Genomic DNA, 19828 nt, shown 5'->3' with positions numbered 1-19828 from the left:
CATTTTACTCAGTTTTATTTCAATTCATTGACCTTAAGAGATGCAAACATACATAAAATACGGTTCGACCTGTTAATTCAAGAATGCACGTTTTGTCTCACGCGTAAGAATTTCGATTGAAAGATTCATTCAGTAATGCAGTTGACCTCGATGAACTGCCCTCAATCATAAGAATCCATGAACTGACCTCGCTCTATTGATGTTACATAATAGTAGCTAGGAAGACGATTTGATTTATAAACAAGGTTACGTTATAATGCGACCTCAATAGCAAGTTATGATGGCATTCAATGTTTTTCAGTCGCATTAAATTATTTTAATACAACTCTTCCTTTGTATACTTGTTAATGCTCTTTGAAGAGCCCTACTCAGTATTCTGAAGAAGAATAAGAATAATAAGAAGAAGAATATACATTAACATTTAATAATTACGTTAAAAATATAAAACTAGACAAGGAGTTTACGAACGACTTTCCCCAAATTTATTTCAAAATTAAATTTGTTGACGGTTTATAATGATGAAATTATGGTGTACAGATTCAAAATATTCTATATTTTGTAAAAAATACAGTACTTTTTTAATTATTTTACACCAAACTAGCTATCAATATATCATTATTGCCGATCATTCCTTTAAAAGGAATACTTGTTTCTTCTGTACTTGAAGATCGTGTATAGTTTTAAAAAAGAAAGAATAAGGTAGATCCTATGGCTAATTTATTGACCACTTAGTCTTCTAAACCAATAAAGCTATAAAGAGTTATCAGAGTGACCAAAAATGCTTCACAAATATGTGCTCCTCAATTTTTCATCGCTAATTTTTAATCTTAAACCGAACATAGCAACACTTCTATAATCTTTTATAAATAAAAACATTCTTAAAATAAAAATAGAACCACTTTGGGAAATACAAAAATATTTACATTATACAAAAAGTGTCATCGTCATTGCTCTCCATACAGAAAGACGAAATGGCCCATATCATTCAAGTTAATGTATTTAAAGATAAAAAATATACACAAAATATTGGCTTAAAATATCAATAGCTGATATATTGCACTTGCAAAAACGCTTGAAACATCTTTTTTCCAAAACTAAGAAACAATATGATATATTATAGTACATTGATGTAATACATGTTAAAAGTGTTTTGCTCTATCAAGATGGAATTGTTTCCTGTATAATGACGGAAGTAAGCTAAAATCATGTTAATTTTGTATAGTAATACAACTTCAGTCCTTGCGTGTTTTGTTCTAGTCATGACTTTGATGTGCGTGTTCTTCGGATTTTTTGAAATCACAAACGGTTTTGGTAATATATTTTTTAGATTAATATAGTTAAATGAGTGTGGGTTGAGAAGGCTGGGTAATCAACAAATTATCCATTAGATTTGGTTTTATATATGAGTTGTATTGCTAGAAATTATCATTAAGTATAGAAAAATTCCATATGTAAAACCTTTTGAATTCGATATTTGTTTCTATATTATCATACAACATGTCTTTTTCCAGAAGTTTAATTACAACATGTACGACTCTCCAGCCCAGACAAATATTAGCTAAGAAACTTTTAAAATGGCATTTCGGTGCTTTCATCATATAATATAATACAAAAATTGAAATGTCAAGCAACATAAGTATGTATTTTATAATGTAGTTTATAAAAGTAATCAACATTATTTCAAATTTATTTTAACATGCTGTGGTTTAACAAAATCACTGAGAGGTTGGTGTTTGTTGTTAATGCTTTTAATTTTTTTCAATTCTGCTTTTTATCTCTATTAACCGTAGTAGTCCTTATAAAGAAAAAAATTAAAAACATACATTTTTTAAAGAACTTAGCTATATAATATATTTGATCAGTGCCAATACATGTATACTGATGTTAATGTGTTGATGTGAGTTACAGATTGGTGCGTTAATTTCCATTTTTTTAGGTGGTGGGGGTAATTTATAATAGTTTTCTGTTTAACAAATCTCACTGTCTTAATTTAACTGATTTTTTTATCAAAAAAATTAGGAGATATATAATTATCAAATTGAATTCAAATGCTAAAATTCTGCCAGAAACGCACAGGCAACAGGAAGTTAAAAATGAAACTATAATAATTTTGTTTTTGGATTTACAGTTAATGTTGCTCTAAACAAACCAGCACATCAACTGTACCCATACAGATCAGGCGACGATAGATGCGACGCAAGTAACGCTGTAGACGGACGTAAATCTGACCTGAATTTGTGGGGAGGTCAATGTGCTGTATCGGCTGATTACAAACAAACCGCCACCTGGTGGGTGAACCTAACAAGCATCCACAGCACCCATCACATCACAATATACTTCTTGACAAACAATGCACCCACATTAGGTAAAAGTAAAAACAAATGTTAGAAGACTTAAAAATTATATAACTTGTACACGAGAAAAAATGTTGTTGTATTTTTTATTTGTTTTAATTACCTTTAGTTATCATTACACTGTACGGCGGTTGTTCTTCAAATGATTGTTTTTATGAAAGAGACAATATAATCAATGCCATATGTAAAAGTGAATGCATAAACTAAATTTTAATTTTTTTTTCTCAATTATACAAGCTTACTAAAATTCTCACTTTAATAAAAATAGAAACGAAAGATCAAGACCAATAGTGGGCTCGTCTAAGCAAAGCTTGGTTTCAATTAGTTTAAAGTAAATAATTAGAGATAGTTACAATGAATGATATCATTGTGAATATAGCCCATAGAAATAACTTTACATCTAATAAATGTTCCAAAAAGTTAGAACGGGAAAAACAAAATCCCCTAAGTGACAGAATCAAACATTTCAACTATTGGTGAATGTATTACGTAATTTTACATGTTTAAGATTTGAATAGAAAAATACAAAATTATTAGACAAAAGCAAATTGATCATTTTTTTTAATATTTCATAACATTTTTAACAATATATACTGTTATATATCTACGAGGGTTGTCTAAAAGGTTCGTAGACACATGTTATGTCATTCAACATAACTACGTTATTTTTATGAAAATATTATATATACATGTACATTGCCTTTACAGGCTGCACAACCCAAGCTGACGTTAAATTTTAATGACGTTTTTATAACTTCGTAGTCCTTCGGTTACCTTAGAGTAATAAACCGCATTTATTCGATTCGCCAGCCGTATAACCCCACGCTCCATTAAAAATAGTTTGTGCCGCTTGTGGATTAGTGATCTCGACATATCACGATGTTTTCCTGTTTTATCCATCAATTGTATCGTTTCTATCAATGTTTAGCCAAGTCGACACAGGATTTTATCTTGGCGCGCTGACGCATGAAGATGACGAACACAATGCTTCTTGCATCTCTATTGAAGATTATGAAGTTTTGACAACTTTTTAAAGAAAAACCAGTAAATAATCATAACTTAAAGGAATTCTATGAAGTTTAGACAATATCTTCTCTCGGAGGTGCATAACCTCTGGGACCCTTTTAATGCAGAAACCAGTTTGTTTGATTTTAGGGAGAAGCATTCAAAACAACTCAAGTTTGATTTTTGTGTTTTATGACAAACATTTCGGTATCCAATATCTATCTATAAACTTTTTGGAAAGCCCTCGTACATGATATAGTATTTGAGGTTTTGATTACGGAGATGTATAGTCCGTTTTTATTTTCCAAAAATTATTGATGTTTTTTTAATTTTTAATCTAATTTTATAGGAGTAAAAACCAGGTTGTCCACTCTCCTGTTAGACATATGTAAAGATTAATATCCTTTTTTCCACGAATACAAATATGAAATCGATGTTAATTTTGTTTACAATTTCAGATTGAAAACTAGTCAATTCGATTTATTTTTATTATTGTGGGTTTTAACGACAAACAGAGAGACTCAAAGTAAAGAAGCTTTTGCAAGACATTCCTGTTTTCATTTAATTTACTACGATATTATTATTGTTGTTTCAAAATGCAGATTTCCAGAGAACTTATGCCAACTTCTATCTTGGATTCTCTTTATACGTCTCAAAAACTACAGACATGCATCAGGGGACTCTATGTTTCAAGGACAACCACTTCACAATATATACCCTCCCTGCCGTCTTCACCGCCACCTGTCATGCACATGGACAATATGTCATCTACTACAACGAGAGACGAAATACTTACCGCCGAGGCTTCACCCTAAATGTTTACAGTAACCTCTGCGAAGTTGAAGTTTATGGTACGTGATCAATAGTTAAAAAAACAGTTATAGCAATGGTCATGATTTAGCTATCGATACAGGAGATTGTAAAGTAAATTTAATTCACATACAATTTTTATGTAATTTATTTGCGTTGTGTTAATAAGAAACAAGTTTGTAATTAAACTTATGCTAACCAAATAAACGTTTATGAAAACCATAACCGATTAATAAGAACGGAATAACCAAAAAGGTAGCTTAACAACTTGAATATAAGAGTACTTACATATATACTTACGTATAGGTAATATGAAATATTGTATAAATTTAAAGGAAGAATTGTCATAGCCAATTAAAACAGTCCGGAATGAAGAACTTTGAATGAGTTCACAAATTAATTTCATTTAATTCAAAGTATCATTTTATCAACTTATCTGAGTTTTGCTCCTGTGGTCATTGGGCCTCTTGTTCATCATTTGATACAATATTTACAATAATCTAACTTGCCAATTGTTATCATTGTCTTAAGGTTGTCCTAAAACAGGATTTTACGGATCTCACTGTTCTGTACCCTGTCCAGACGCTAACTGTCAGTACTGTCACATAGAAACTGGCACCTGTCAAAGCTGTAGACCCGGGTTCAGGGGTCAACGCTGTGAAAATGGTAATATAATTATTCACGGCAACATCAATTGATATCTATAGTACTTTGTTAAAATAATAGACTCGAATTTTTAGCCTTTAATACTGATAAATCTGGAAAATTACTGTCTCATGTTTTATATATTTTAAATATCTGCCACTTAAATATTACCAATATGTTTTTATTTTTTTCTCAATCAAGTTTTGCGAATTGATAATCAACGAAAATTGCTCAAAAATTCCGGAAACTATCTGAATTTTTTAGAATCTAATAACCTTGCGCATGCGCATTGGATCCACCCTATATCATGAAAGGCATTTTAGTTTATGTTTTCACAATATCACATTTGCATGGATAAACTCAGAAACGATAATACAAATACGTGTAAATTTTCATGAGAAATTTGCTTTATATTCTGTTCATCAAAGAAAATACGGAAGATAACTCTTACACATTCCAATTATTATGGAAAACCCCAGAAGTTCCGAATGTCAACAGGGTGTGTAAATTTCAAGCAAGTAAAAACGTTAATAAAAAAGTGTTGAATTCTTCAACGATATGAATTAAATTTTTTAGATGAAAGGAATTTACAGCCTCAAAATGGTTTGTTATAGATAACGTGACTGTTATTTTTAATGCAATTTCAATAATTTTCTCCAAAATCGTTTCGGGGCGATTCTGCAGTTTTCTGCTACATTACGGGTATTTGGGAGGTATTTTAACTCTGGTGAAGGCCTGTCCCGAGATAGTTAGATTATTCTAATTAGGCAAAGTGTAATGAAATTTAAAGCATTGTTGAAGGCTTAAAGCATCTTTATGTAAATGTCAAGAATACGGGTGTGTCGATGTCTGTTTCGTAAATGTCTGATATCGTATGCAATGTCGTCCCATGCACGCATGGGTCAAAGTCTAGTTTCTATTGAGATGATGAATTCACTTGAGAAGTACTGAATTAAAAAGTGAATCATAAACGATGTAAGCTGAAGATGAGATCTAAGTTAGTTGGTTTTGTGGAAACGCATGCATATTAACTAATTATTAAAGTTAATATTGTTTTACCTCCGTCAAAAGGTTTATATTAAAATAAAGGATACAAGTGCAGGATCAGATGCCCTCTGCAATCAAATCAATGAATAAAAGATGAATGCATCTTGATAGCGCTGTGCCAATGTGCTGAAACTCTATTTGATACATATTTCAAACTTCTTGAAATCTATTTGGTGTTGATTTCTACAATAGATGTAATGCGCATCATAAAAAGTTTCGCTTTTTTTTACTGAACACAATTTTTTTCGGAATTTTAGCTTGTTCAGCTGGATATTTTGGACAAGATTGTACTAGAAAATGCAAAAGTTCTTGTAAAGGCTGTAACCATGTTACTGGTCTATGTGAGTCTGGTTGTCAGCCTGGATGGGTCGGGGACTTCTGTGAGCAAGGTAAATTGTCATATACAAAAACTGTTACTGTTGTTGTCTAATTCAAATCATTCAATATTTTTTTATCAAGAATATTCATAGAATTAAGATTACCTATAGGCGAGCTTCTGATAAAAAGTGAAATTTTTCTTTAAAAAATTTATTTGCACGAGACAATGGAATAAGGAAAGAATGTTGTCTTAGTATATGCTTAAGAATATATTTCTGTCAATGCTTAAGCATAATGATTCGTTATTATTTTCCAGCTGAAAATTACGTCATCGTTAACATTCCAAATAAGTATCTAGCAAATTAGGATAATGATTTATTGTCAAATGATTATTAACTATATTTTCCATGAAAATTAAAAGTAACCGTTGGAATCAGAAAAAGTTTTTGTTTCGAAGAAGTTTTTTAAATCAATGAACACGATGACTGAGAGTTTATTTTTTGTTGCCTAAAACTATGGTTGTGACTGATATTGGTACTATTTATATCAATTCACAGCTTTGTGCTGGTCGTTTTGAGTTAACACAGAGTTAGGCATATGATAGACAGTTGCCACATTTAAATAAAGCCATGACGCATGAAAATTTTGTCATAACAGAATGTAAAGAAGGGAATTACGGAGACAAATGTATTCTTGACTGTGGGCGCTGCAGAAACAAGACGAAATGTCATCATGTGGACGGAACATGTGTAGATGGGTGTGAACCAGGATACAGCCTAGATTACTGCCAGCAACGTTAGTAAATCGTGTTGTGTATTATGTATTGAACTGTGTTAATGCGTAAATATTGACTTATTGAGCTCCCTATTGTTAGAGAAAGCAAAAAGAAAGTTAGAACAGTCTACATTAAACAAACTGTGCAACCAAACATTTTTTAGATTTTGATTTTACACGTTCATGTTGTTAAAAAAAGTAAAATAAAGTTAAAACATACTACATAAATCAAAGTGTGCAATAAATGGGTTTCTTTTTATTTAAAATGCTTGACAAATATATATAGTTTTACAATACCAATGTCACCAATAGAATTGCGTAAGTACCAACAAATTGTTTTAGCTTGCGAAAAAGGACTGTATGGTGTTGACTGCAGGGAGCCTTGTGGACACTGTCGTGAAGTAAGTCAGTGCTCCAATATCAATGGGACATGTTTGACCGGATGTGATGCTGGTTATGAAGGTGTACTGTGTAAACGGCGTAAGTAGTTCTTTGTGGCACACGTTTTATATCTATATGTCTTCGAATAACTTAAAAACATTGATTTTGGGACAACTCTCGTAGTTGCAAAAGTTTTTATCATATAAATAGACACATGCTTGGACGGCTAATCGATGTATTCATTTGATTTTGGCCAATACATAACTGCCAACATATAAATAATCATGACTGTATAAAAGAAAAAAATATGTATTTTGCCTACACGTGTTTTGAATTTATTTCGTTCAGCTTGTCAGAGTGGATATTTTGGACAACATTGTTCAGGGAAATGTAGCGAGACATGCGTAGGCTGTGACTATGTCAATGGTTCCTGTGATTCCAGATGTCTCCCAGGTTGGAAAGGAGGCTATTGTCAAGAAGGTTTTACAAGAATTTCTGCATGTTTATTATGATTTTATTATCATAGAAAATAGATTAGTAAAATATCAAAATTCCTTTAAAAGCTCCTTAGAATTAGATTTTAGAGATTTTTTTCAAAACATTTGATTTAAAGATACTAGCAAAGATAATAAAAACAAAGACATTGCTTTGTTTATCACAAAAAGGATCAATGTCAAGCTTTTAGTTGACGTTAGGTCAAGCATTTGAAGTGCTCAAATTATACATTCGAGACATTGATAACAAAAATATAAAAATTAATAAAATTGGCCACTTTAAGCCTTATTTGCCCATATCACTAGTCATATTAAAATTGATTTCAGCTTGTGATGAAGGTTCATTTGGAGGAGACTGCAATGAGACATGTGGACATTGTCATGACGTCAAACAGTGTTCCAAAATTAATGGAACATGTTTAACTGGATGTGATACAGATTATAAAGGTGACATGTGTAAAGCACGTGAGTGAATTCACTAGTATATTTATTTTTTAAATACAGTTACATGGATGGGTACATCTTAAGAAGGACTGCTACAAAAAAAATAATGATAATAATACACAACAAAAGAGAGATAAATGAGTATACATATTTAACAATCTTTACTTCGTAAGGTTGTTTATAGTAACGATAGAGTATTTCTTAGACAAACTTTAAAAAATGTTGTATAAATACTGAAACACAGATTGCATACTAGTATAATTTTCTGTTCAAACCATATTGCAAATAGTGATTCTACATTTACAAATAGCATATATTTAACTCCTTGTTCTTTTCAAGTGCGTTCTTGCTTCAATATATAAGGGGCAGAATCAATTGTGACACATCATAGAATATAATTTTGTTTATTAAGCATTGCAACAAAAATAGTCTAAAAAAAATAAAACAATACATGTATAGTGACAACAAATGATTCTCAAATGTGTTTGCGTGTGTCTTTAGGTGCAAAATATATTGATTGATTTTAGTTAAACAAATCAAAACATGATCAATTATATGTACAAATGTTTAAAAAATACTGCGTTATCAATAAGGGTAATCGTTGTATATTAGTATCTTTATGCGTAAAATGGAACCAAATGATAAACAAAGGAAGCTGCTTTAAATGATCGCGTTGATTAAACCATTCATGGAGGCAGAATAACGAGGTTTAAAAGACATGACAGTCTTCATTTCGTTGGCATGATTAAAAGATTCATTGCCGCACAAGGTAAGTTTGCGATTATTCATTATACCTTTGTTATCTTTTGGATTTATTTAACTACCACAACAGATTATTTTCCGAATGTTTTATTTTATTGACTTTATTTCCACCGATAAGACTCATTTTGTGGAAATTCCATTCGCAAATTTTATCATTAAATCTACATCTACCGAGTATTATTCCCTCTATTTCCCACAGAGACTTATAGTTAACGTATAGCTCTATAGAAACAGCCAGACTGAGATATACACGCCCTGTATATCGATTGGTCGAATTCTACAGCGACTGAAACCGACAGGAAACTGAAGGACTGGAATAAATATATACGATCCGTTTATCGATTGGTCGAAACCTACAGCGACCTAGGAAAAATCAAACACTGCACACAAATATCATGATGATATCAGTCTCAAGTTTCCGTAAGAGACGACTTTTGACAGTGTAGATTCGTTTTGAATGATACCCTTTTACTTAAATAAAAACAATTGTTACACTTTTATTTTATTTTTTTAAATTTTGTCATTCTAAAAATATGTACAGGTAACGGCAAAGCACAAAAATATCTGTAAGTGATATTGTAAAAAAGATCGATTTTTTTAAACAAGGACTATGTTTTAACCATATATCGGTCACGTGACGTACAGGTGAGAGGACACGAATCTCACCTGCTCCGTATTTTGACCAAATACTTTTTTTTTCAAGGAGTTTTTGCAAATAATTTTGTGCGTGTTGGATTTAAGACCATTGTGTGTTTCTAAAACCGTGTTGGAATTGTACCCAAACGTGTGTATATATGTTTATTTTGATGTTTTCTTTATTTCCTTTGTTTACCTGGAATTTAAATTTCCACTAGCGTAGTACCTACCTGAATTGTGTTCACCTGTGTTCACCTGTGTTATAACGGTAATTCAGTATTTCAATGTGTGACGCTGAAATGGCATCTGAAAACGTTTTATCACAGTCATTCGTAATGAACAAACCTGTATATATTAAGAACTCTGAAATTCAAATGGACAAGAGCAAGAAAATTGGCGATTTTGAAATGTACGAATCCATACATAAGAAGGTTGGAGATGAAGTGCTTTGCATACAATTGGAAAGAGATCTCTGGAGAGTTTATCTAAAATCCAAAGAAAGTAGATCTGTGCTGATAGTAGAGGGCTTTGAAATCAGAAACATCACTGCCCAAGTATACGAATCAAATCCGTATTCTACTGGTGCCTCAAGTCCACGTGATAATGTCCTTAAGGTAACTATATGTGGACTCCCTTTGTCTGTAGATGACTCTGCAGTACTAGAGATGTTGCACTCTTTTGATGTCACGATCAAGAGTGACCTTAAATACGAAAACATCAGACACCCGACGACCCGTCGAATGACTAGTGTGTTAAACGGGAACAGATTCATTTACATAGCCCCCTCCCTAACAACAAATCACTCCCTAGGAGTGCAACATGTGCAAAGTTAAAATGCCGTATATATCATTATAACCAAGTCGTAGATGATCCTAAAGCCCAATGCTTTAACTGCTGGGAAAACGGTCACCGAAAACAGCAATGCAAAAACCCTAAGGTCTGCAGAGTGTGTAAGGAACCCGGTCATGCGCCTGGATCTTCCGATTGTCGACATCATGAGGAATCCCCTGATAATGTGGTTGTTTTCCAAGGCCAGGACAACCCTTTGTCTAACTTCTTTCCCTGCGATCTTCGCGTATTCGGGGAGCACCACAAAACAGCGGAGCACGCATATCAGCTCACAAAGGCCATTCGATCGGGGAACACGGATGCTGCACAGAAGGTGAAGGATGCAGAAACAGCCCTTGATGCTAAAAGGATTGGCAATTCAGTAAAAGACCCTCAAGGATGGAGTGACGATAAAGAGACTGTAATGGAGGAGATCGTTACTGCAAAGGCTGATCAAATAGCAGAAGTCAAGGCTGTCCTTGAAAAACTCGATGGTAGCATCACATTTGCCGAGGGAACCTTCGACATGTTCTGGGGGACTGGTCTGGACAAAGAGGCCACCCTATACACAAAAATCAACAAATGGCCTGGAAAAAACAAACTTGGACTCTTATACCAAAAGCTGGCTAACAAACACACCCGGAAGCTCAGGAGTTCTTCCTTACCCCGGAAAGGAGCATCGGCCGAGGGCCAACCGAACATTGAAGACTTTCTAAAAGATCTTCGAAGGCAGAGAAAAAAGAACGACAAGTGCGACAAGGGTGACAATCAGTAGTAAGTCAGCAATGTAACTCTCATAAACCTATGAACGATACGACATTAACTTTTTTCTCATTAAATGTTCGAGGTTTAAATACGTACAAAAAACGAACAATTCTTTTTGATTGGCTAAATGATGTGAAATATGATGTAATATTTTTACAAGAAACTCATTTTGTAGAAAATCAAGAATGTATATATAATTCACGATGGTTTGGTGAAATAATTAATTGCTATTCAGAATCAGTTTACAGCAGAGGAGTGTCAATTTTACTCAGGAAAAATAGCAATATAGAAATTATCAATTACCATAAATCACTAGACGGTAGAAGATTATTAGTCAACATAAGATATAATGAAAAAGTGGTAACTTTGGTGAATATTTATGCCCCAAACAACGAAAAAGATAGGGCTGATTTTTTCAAACGATTAATTTCTTGGATTAATAAAAATTCTCTAAACTTAGATAATGTTGTACTATGTGGTGATTTTAATTGCCAAATTAACAACGAATTAAGGGATAAAACTGTTAATATTCTAAAGAAAATTTTAAAAACTCTTAGTCTAAAAGATAGTTGGATATATTTTGGAAAAAAATCCGAACAAGGTTTAACTTGGTGTGATGGAGATAATGTCCCAAAAAGTAGAATAGACTATGTTTTCCTTTCAGATAGTTTATGTTCCATACTTAACAATATTATGATAAGAAAAGCTCCCAAAGTAGAAAATAATAGATTAACAGATCACATGGGGATAACTTTTAAATTATGTACCTCTGATAATCCTAGCGGCGTAGGATATTGGAAACTAAATACCTCATTGCTTAACAATGAAAATTTTTGCAAACAACTAAAACAATATATTCGAGAATATACAACAGAAATACAAGACCCTGTAAGTAAATGGGAACACCTTAAAATACGAATAAAAAACTTTTGTATAAACTTTTCTAAGAACTTGGCTAAAAGTAAAAAAAATCGTATAAACTTCATTGAAAAGCAAATAGGAAAACTAGAATCTCAGCAATACTCTGAAATAAATATGAACTATAAACGTTTATTAGAGAAAGAAATAGATGATTATTATGCGGAAAAATGCAGTGGAGCTTATGTTCGCTCTAGATCTGTTTGGTTAGAAAAAGGGGAAAAAAGTACCTCTTACTTTCTAAATCTAGAAAAAAGACAACAAACAAATAATACGATTAACAAAATAAAAGATGAAAATGGAATAGAATATACGACGACAACAGAAATAATAGATGTTCTTATGAATTTTTATGATAAACTGTATACAAGCAATGATATTGATATAGTTGATATTCAAAATTATCTCGATAGTATTAATTGTGGAAAAATCAGTGATAATGAAAAGGAAATGTGTGATGAAATACCAACATTAAATGAATGTAAAACTGCAGTTGAAACTAGAGACGAGCTCGTTGCAAGCAACGATTAGGTTTTCCGTCGTAGCTGCGTCATACTTGTGACGTATTACAAAAAATTGATAGCTGACCATAGTACAATATTAGATGTGTAAACACTGAGAAACAAAGTATTATATTTCTGTGACCGCGTAGATTTTACGGTGATAGAGAATTCGTCTGGGTCTGCATCGGTCGTGTGCAGTACGAACGGGGTGAGGGAATGTTGGCGTAAAGTGTATAAGGTATAAGGTTGTGGCGCGCTGTGGGCCGTAAGCTAAAACGAAGGGTAGGTTTGCCGTATTCCCGAAGGTCCACCAGTATACAGTTCCAGAGAAATAAACAGGCAATTGATGCAGGATTCCACATTATTGGACGAGACTCAACGATGGCAACATTATAAAAATTTAACAGACAGACATGTTACAAACAATTCGGATATGGCCAGTAGTGGCCTCCGGACTCAAGACTCTGGGAGAGTCGGACGTGGCCGGGACTGGCCGCCGTATTCCAGACTGCGCATTGACAATTGTACATAACTATTTATAAGAATCTTAACAATGAGTATAAATTGACAGGTAATGATATAAGTAAGCTGAGTGAACGGTTCACAGATATAAAATAATTAAATAAACTCAATGAGTCTTTGATGTCCAAGAAATGAAAATCTGATAATTGCACAATGTTGTTTTAAGAGATTAACAGTCCTTGAGACATGACACTCTGTCTCTTTAAAATCACATATAAAGTCTGAAAAGTGTCAATCACTAAATAAAAAAGTAACTTTGTAAGAAATAAACTGTGAGAAAAAATTACGAATTTTACAAGTAAAGTAAAAAAAAATTATAATTGAACAGTGCATTTTGCACGATGATACTACATGTTTATAAGGAAATACAGATCTTAACACGTTGTCTCTAGTTTGATTCGCCGCATTTTATTCACAGAGTGGGACTGTGGTTATGCCCGGTACGAAGGTAAAAAGACCATTGGCAAACGTTTTACACGCATTTTTATCGAACGCAAGCGCCAATGAATCTCTTAGTGCGGAGATTTTGGAAATTTTACAAGGGGTTTTGAAGACTAATTTTGTATTTCGAGGAGGGGGAACATGCGCGGATCAGAACATTTTTCCGGGGTGGGGGTTGTAAAGTCAGACGGTTATTTGAGTTTGCCAAGGGATGTCCGAGGCATATTTGGTAAGTTTATAATGTACACGTAATTGAAAGAAATTTCGCTGGGGGTGGGGGTGGGGTCTGGAACCCTTCCCCTTCTAGATCCGCGCACGGAGAAGACCGATGCCGGTAGTTTTACTATAATTTTAACCATTTTTATTCAATTATTCATGTTCATAATTATCAGAAAACCAATGTTACCTTTCAAAGCAGTTAAAACTTAAGATACGAATCATTTAGTCTCGGTGAGTATTGCGTCCGCGTACGAAAATAATGGCAATTTTCAAGAAATTCGGATGGATGATCCGTGTCCTAGGTCGTCCATCCGATTCTTTTTCTGACTAAAAGCTACAGACCTGCAGTTAGAGATTTTCAAACAAACTCTTATTGATTATGTCAATTTGTTTGTCTCAAAGAATCATTTTTTAAATCAATAAAGTTTTACCTTTAAAAAAAAGAAAGAAATCGGGCACAATTTTCAATGTTAGCATTTTACAATTTTACGGTCTAATAAAATTTCAAGAAACAACTCTTCATTGCTTTATCCGAAATATTGCATGAAAAAAAAATTACATCGCATTTCTTAAATTACAAAAGGATATTCAAAATGAACTTGGATTAACCGCTAACAAACAGGCATAAAGAGAGACTGAGAACCAATTTATTCTCTTTTTTTACATCAAAAGAAATTCAAAAATAAATCAAAATATATTTTTTCTTTGTATGCGTTAATGAAAATGTAGATCAGCAAGGGGTTCTTTGTCGTGCAAGCACCTACTTACATATATAATGTAACAGATTGTTACACGGGTCTACAACGATGACAAATATCGAAAAGGCAATATTGTGGGTGAAGGATGAATGTGTAGTTTATTTTTGAAGTTTATTTTTGATACATGTAATTATATTTGTCTGGATCGGTTATGTTTGTTAGTTTGTTTTGTTTATTAAAGAGGGGAATAAAGAAATAAGTAATTTCCAAATTTTCAAAATTTCAATCATAATTTCATGATTTTCATACCATTTTTTTACATGCTACAAAAATGGGGGGGGGGGCGCATCTCCATGATAATTCAATTTTTTATGTAAATTTTAAAAAAATAGTTGCTGCGAGAAAAAGTGGGGAGAGAACATCTTTATGTCATATAACATGTGAAACTGATTTCATTCCACCCACAAGCTTGAAATAATGAACTAATTTTAATGAAAACAATATAAATAGACGTCATAAATCCCATATCAAACGACATATAACCACTTGATTCTGCGCGTCTTTTTAATGATTTTTTAAACAGCGGCAAATTCTAAAATGTATTTTTAAAGGTAATGTTAGCTGCAAGTCTGTAGACCTTGTATGAAAATTTTCGGATGGTAGTCAATTTTACCGGGATACAGACCGAGCGGTACATATATGCAGTTAAGGTAACTAAGAATGATTCCAATAAAATACTTTGTTGAGTAATGCAAGCTTTTAAGAAAGCAATACTTATATTTGTTTAAAATATAACACCCAAATACTTCGTCTTACATTCGCTATTTGTAGAACAAGCAGAACCAGTATCAGTCTGACCGGCCTCACCATATACATTGTTGGAATTTAATTGTCCTAGCATTGTATTGCTCTGCATGTAGACAATTTCTTTTAAAAATTAAACACTTAAAGTGTTCATCTATATGGCTACACATAACGTACACACGTGAATCAAAATAACCAACACGGAAAACGGTAAAGAATTCAGTCATTGAGTCTACATTTTAAAGAACTTGTAAAAAAAAAACCCACATTGCGGGTCTGAATGTTTGTTGATATGTCAATCTATCAATATACAGTTTGTTAATTATTTTCGATTGCTAAGGCTACAGCGTTTTTGATGAACATTGAACAACATTTTTTCCATGCCACTTTTTTCCACGGAAGATAGCGAATGTATACAAGTATAAAGCATTTATAAAATCTATTTAATTACCTCTTTAGAATTGTGTATGCAATAAATAATTCATAAGTTGCTGCTGAAGGTTGTTTGGTATTTTCGTTTGTAGATGTTTTGCAAGTAAAAAACCTGAAACGCGGGGCAAGACATAATTAATATCCCTAATAACCGTAACTTAAAACTTGCGGCTTTGGATTCAAATATTATCGTATACGAATATAAGTTCACTTTTTAAAATCATCTCCACGATGATAATTATATTATATCCATCGCAAATCAGTTTTTTTTTTTTTTGCTTTAAAAGAATTGTTCTATCGGGAGCAATCCCGCGTTCGTTTAAATTGCCAGCGTACATGTGTCATGTCAGTAATACACATTGTGCTTTATAGGACGGCCGTGTATACGTATTGTAGAAAAGTTGAGTTTAATTACCATGCATTGGAACCATTTTATTAACACATCTCCCAGTACTGAAACAATTCAAAATGTCTCTGTTACAGTAACACAGTGGGGCGTTAAACGTGTACGTCCAGCTCTACAAGCACATGCACTATCGTCTAGGCGACGGCCTGAATACAGCTAGCGACTCTCCTATCGATCGGTTACCTGAGTCTCGTAATGCATCTAAATATAGACAGGGGCACAGTTATGAAACAAACAACAAAAATAAGGTCAAAGAGGTTCATCTATATGAAATGAAAATGTACATATGAATAAAAACATTTGGGAATTTTATGTGGAATTACTTTTGTGCACTTCATGTACCAGTTAGTGCATTACAAGAAGCCCTTTCATAACCTCATAAACGTGCGCACCCCCACAAAAATGGACCGAACTGACAACAATTGTTTCTGCAAATACTGACTATAAATTACGAAAACATTAAATTGAATACTGTAGAAGGATTCAAAATTAATTTCTTTACAACTTTGCTTCAATAATGCATTAGAAATTGTTATTCTTTTTTAAGTTATTGGCAAGAAACTTTGGACGCCTCTAACTCCCTAATTATAAGGGCCAGCCCTTTTTTCGGCATACCGAATGAAGGGTCTGAGTAAGACCAAGAACTTTTAAAATACATGTTATAACAAATTTTTATCAGGTAGAAAACTAACACGGAAAATACGCGAATTTTTTTGATTTTTTTTCTTACCTTTGTTTCAACATCTATACCACCCCTTTTATTTGCATCTAAATAATAAATAAAATATATCTCGCACAAATTCAATGTATTAGCTTCCAAACCAGCCCATGTTTGAGACTCTGCCAGTCATCGTTAAAGCTAAACCTCCTGGACAAAAAATGTCGTTAAATTTTACTAAAAGGGGAATAACTCAAAACCGGATAGGGATTTTCCCCAACTAAAATATGCAACGACAACATCACGCGGCATGTTATCAGTCCTGAAAATTTCAAAACAATCGGTGAACAAACGAGCGAGATATTAAGGATCAAAGTTGGCGTCTAGAAGAAAAAAAAAATAATAAGAAATTTGAAAATTTTTCAGAATAATAGTAAGGTTTTCCGCTCCCAGCGGAAAACCTTAAATATGAAAAATAATAAATCTCCCGGACAAGACGGTTTACCGGCAGAATTCTATAAAGCCTTTTGGGATGATATAAAACATATCTATTATGAATCTCTAATCAAGAGTATAGAAAATGGAATATTGCCCTTTTCACAAAGAAACGCGATAATGACTTTAATTTTCAAAAAAGGAGAAAAAACTAATCCCAAAAACTACAGACCCCTTAGCTTAACAAACACAGATTATAAGATATTTGCACACGTATTAGCTAATCGTTTACAAAAAATAGCAAGTAGATTGATAGGACGTGAGCAAAGTGCATATATAAAAGGACGTTATATTGGAGAAAATGCTAGACTAATACTTGATGTTTTTGAATATTACATGCACAACGACTTAGATGGAATATTACTCTTTGTTGATTTTGAAAAGGCCTTTGATTCAGTAGAATATAATTTTATGTTTAAAACGTTAGAAAAGTTTAACTTCGGAGATGAATTTATAGGAATGATAAAAACATTGTATAATGACCCAGTCTTTAAAATTAAAAACAATGGTTGGATATCGAAATCATGCACAATGCATAGAGGAATTCGACAGGGGTGTCCTGTATCCGCTCTCTTATTTATATTTGTAATTGAAATATTAGCAATTAAAATTAAAAATGATAACGATATTAAGGGTTTAACTCTGAATAAAAATGATACTTGCAATGATTTAAGTTTTAAAACCGTTCAACATGCGGACGACTGTACAAACATGCTAAAAGATACAAACTCTTTGAGAAAAGTAATAGAAACAATTACCGAATTTAGTTAGGTTGCTGGACCTAAACTTAACTTAGAAAAAACAGAGTGTCTGTTAACTGGTTCATTTATAGATATGTATTCCAACGATTCTCATATACATGGAATAAAAATAACAAAGACCTGTATAAAATCGCTCGGTATTTACCTGGGACATGATAAAACTGTATGCTATGAAAAAAATTGGATAAGTAAACTAGAAAAACTAGAAAAAATACTAAGTGTCTGGAAAAGACGAAATTTAACCATATTTGGTAAATGCACTGTAGTCAATACCCTAGCAATATCAAAAATATTATATAATGCCAATATTTTAGAAAACCCTAAAAGTGACTTTTTTAAAGCTGCTTCTAAACTTATATATAACTTTATTTGGAAAAAGCGAGACCGAATTAAAAGAAATACTCTAATTGGCAAAATTGAACAAGGTGGAATAGGTGTTATTGATATTGAAAGCAAATTTCATGCTGCTAAAGCATCATGGATAAGTAGAATATTAAATGAAAACAGTGTTATACATAGAGCACTTAGTGCAGTTATGAGACAATATAAACTTACTATCTCTGATATTTTAAAAACAACAGAATACAACTTTTTGGAATCATCATTTTTCAAAATGCTGAAACTTCCTGTTTTTTACGGAAATGTATTTTCAGCTTTTAACAGATGTAAAAAACAAAAAAATGTGAATACGCTAAATAGAGACGAATTCCTGAGTCAATTTATATGAACCAATAACCTTTTCCAGTATGAAAATAAACCACTATGTTTTGAAAATTGGATAAAAAGTGGAATTTTGTATGTTAAAGATATTTTTGATGAAAATGGAGAGTTTTATGATATGATGTACTTTACACAAAAACTGGTTAGAAAAAACAATATCTTATGTGAATATATCATGCTTAGAAAAGCATTTAAAGCTTATAAAGAAAAATTTGACTGCAGCTATTCAAAATACGTCAAAATCAAGCATTGTGTATCTTTTTTATTTCGAAACAATACCGTTAATTCAGTTAACAATGTTAAAAGTAATTTTTACTATTCATTGTTTATTGATAAAAAGTTTCAAAAACCAATATACGAAATTAGATGGAGAAAAGTTTTTAACGACACATTATGTCTATGGGAAAATGTGTATATTGCAAAAATCAAAGAAATATATGAAAAAAGAATCTCAGAATTTAATTACAAACTCCTTCATGGTATATTGAACAATAATGTATGTGCCAGTAAATGGAACAAAACTGTCTCTCCATTGTGCGAAGTGTGCAATGTTAACGAGGATAAAAAACACCTTTTGTATGATTGCAAAATTGTCAAACATTTCTGGGAGAGAATAAGCATGTACTTAAAATTTGATGTCACATGGAAAATTGTTGTACTAGGTTTTTACAATGAAATTAGCGAGAAAACTTCTTTTTTGAATAACTTTTTGTCTTTCATTAGTTTTACAATATATAAATATAAAATGAAATGTAGAATTCAGAAAGAAAGAATGTGTGAGCAAGACCTAAGGCACAAGCTTAAAAATACTCTTTTTCTCCAGAATGTAATTATCACCAGTATTGGTAGAAATAAAAACGATTTTTATAAAAATGTTGGAAACTTTCTATAATTTCAAAACAGTATATGAAGTACCATATTTTTGATATATGATATGTGATACAGTAATACGATGTATGTTTATGATGAATACTAATTATTATAATTA

At 32.3% G+C, this 19828-nt stretch overlaps 1 protein-coding gene across 1 annotated transcript; it reads left to right on the top strand.

Annotated features, from left to right (window-relative positions):
• The first annotated feature begins 1229 nt into the window (after window positions 1–1229).
• LOC117691880 (multiple epidermal growth factor-like domains protein 6) lies at window positions 1230–11273 on the top strand. Its single transcript, XM_066072534.1, has 10 exons — window positions 1230–1311; window positions 2129–2365; window positions 3962–4210; window positions 4701–4835; window positions 6119–6250; window positions 6837–6974; window positions 7296–7433; window positions 7683–7814; window positions 8156–8293; window positions 10702–11273. The coding sequence occupies exons 1-10, from the start codon at window positions 1260–1262 to the stop codon at window positions 11271–11273; spliced, it is 1923 nt and encodes a 640-aa protein (XP_065928606.1). The 5' UTR covers window positions 1230–1259.
• The last annotated feature ends 8555 nt before the right edge of the window (window positions 11274–19828 follow it).

The sequence above is a fragment of the Magallana gigas genome, chromosome 9 (genome assembly GCF_963853765.1).
Source record: "Magallana gigas chromosome 9, xbMagGiga1.1, whole genome shotgun sequence".
NCBI classification, from domain to species: domain Eukaryota; kingdom Metazoa; phylum Mollusca; class Bivalvia; order Ostreida; family Ostreidae; genus Magallana; species Magallana gigas.
The sequence above is the reverse complement of the archived record's forward strand: the minus strand, read 5'-3'. Positions and strand labels throughout refer to the sequence as shown.

Excerpts from the sequence above, each read along its gene's own strand:
- LOC117691880 (XM_066072534.1), top strand. The coding sequence starts at position 1,260 with ATGACTTTGATGTGCGTGTTCTTCGGATTTTTTGAAATCACAAACGGT. Across the intron at positions 6,251-6,836 it reads CGGGGACTTCTGTGAGCAAG|AATGTAAAGAAGGGAATTAC; the intron begins GTAAATTGTCAT and ends TTGTCATAACAG. Across the intron at positions 8,294-10,701 it reads AGGTGACATGTGTAAAGCAC|GCCAGGACAACCCTTTGTCT; the intron begins GTGAGTGAATTC and ends TTGTTTTCCAAG.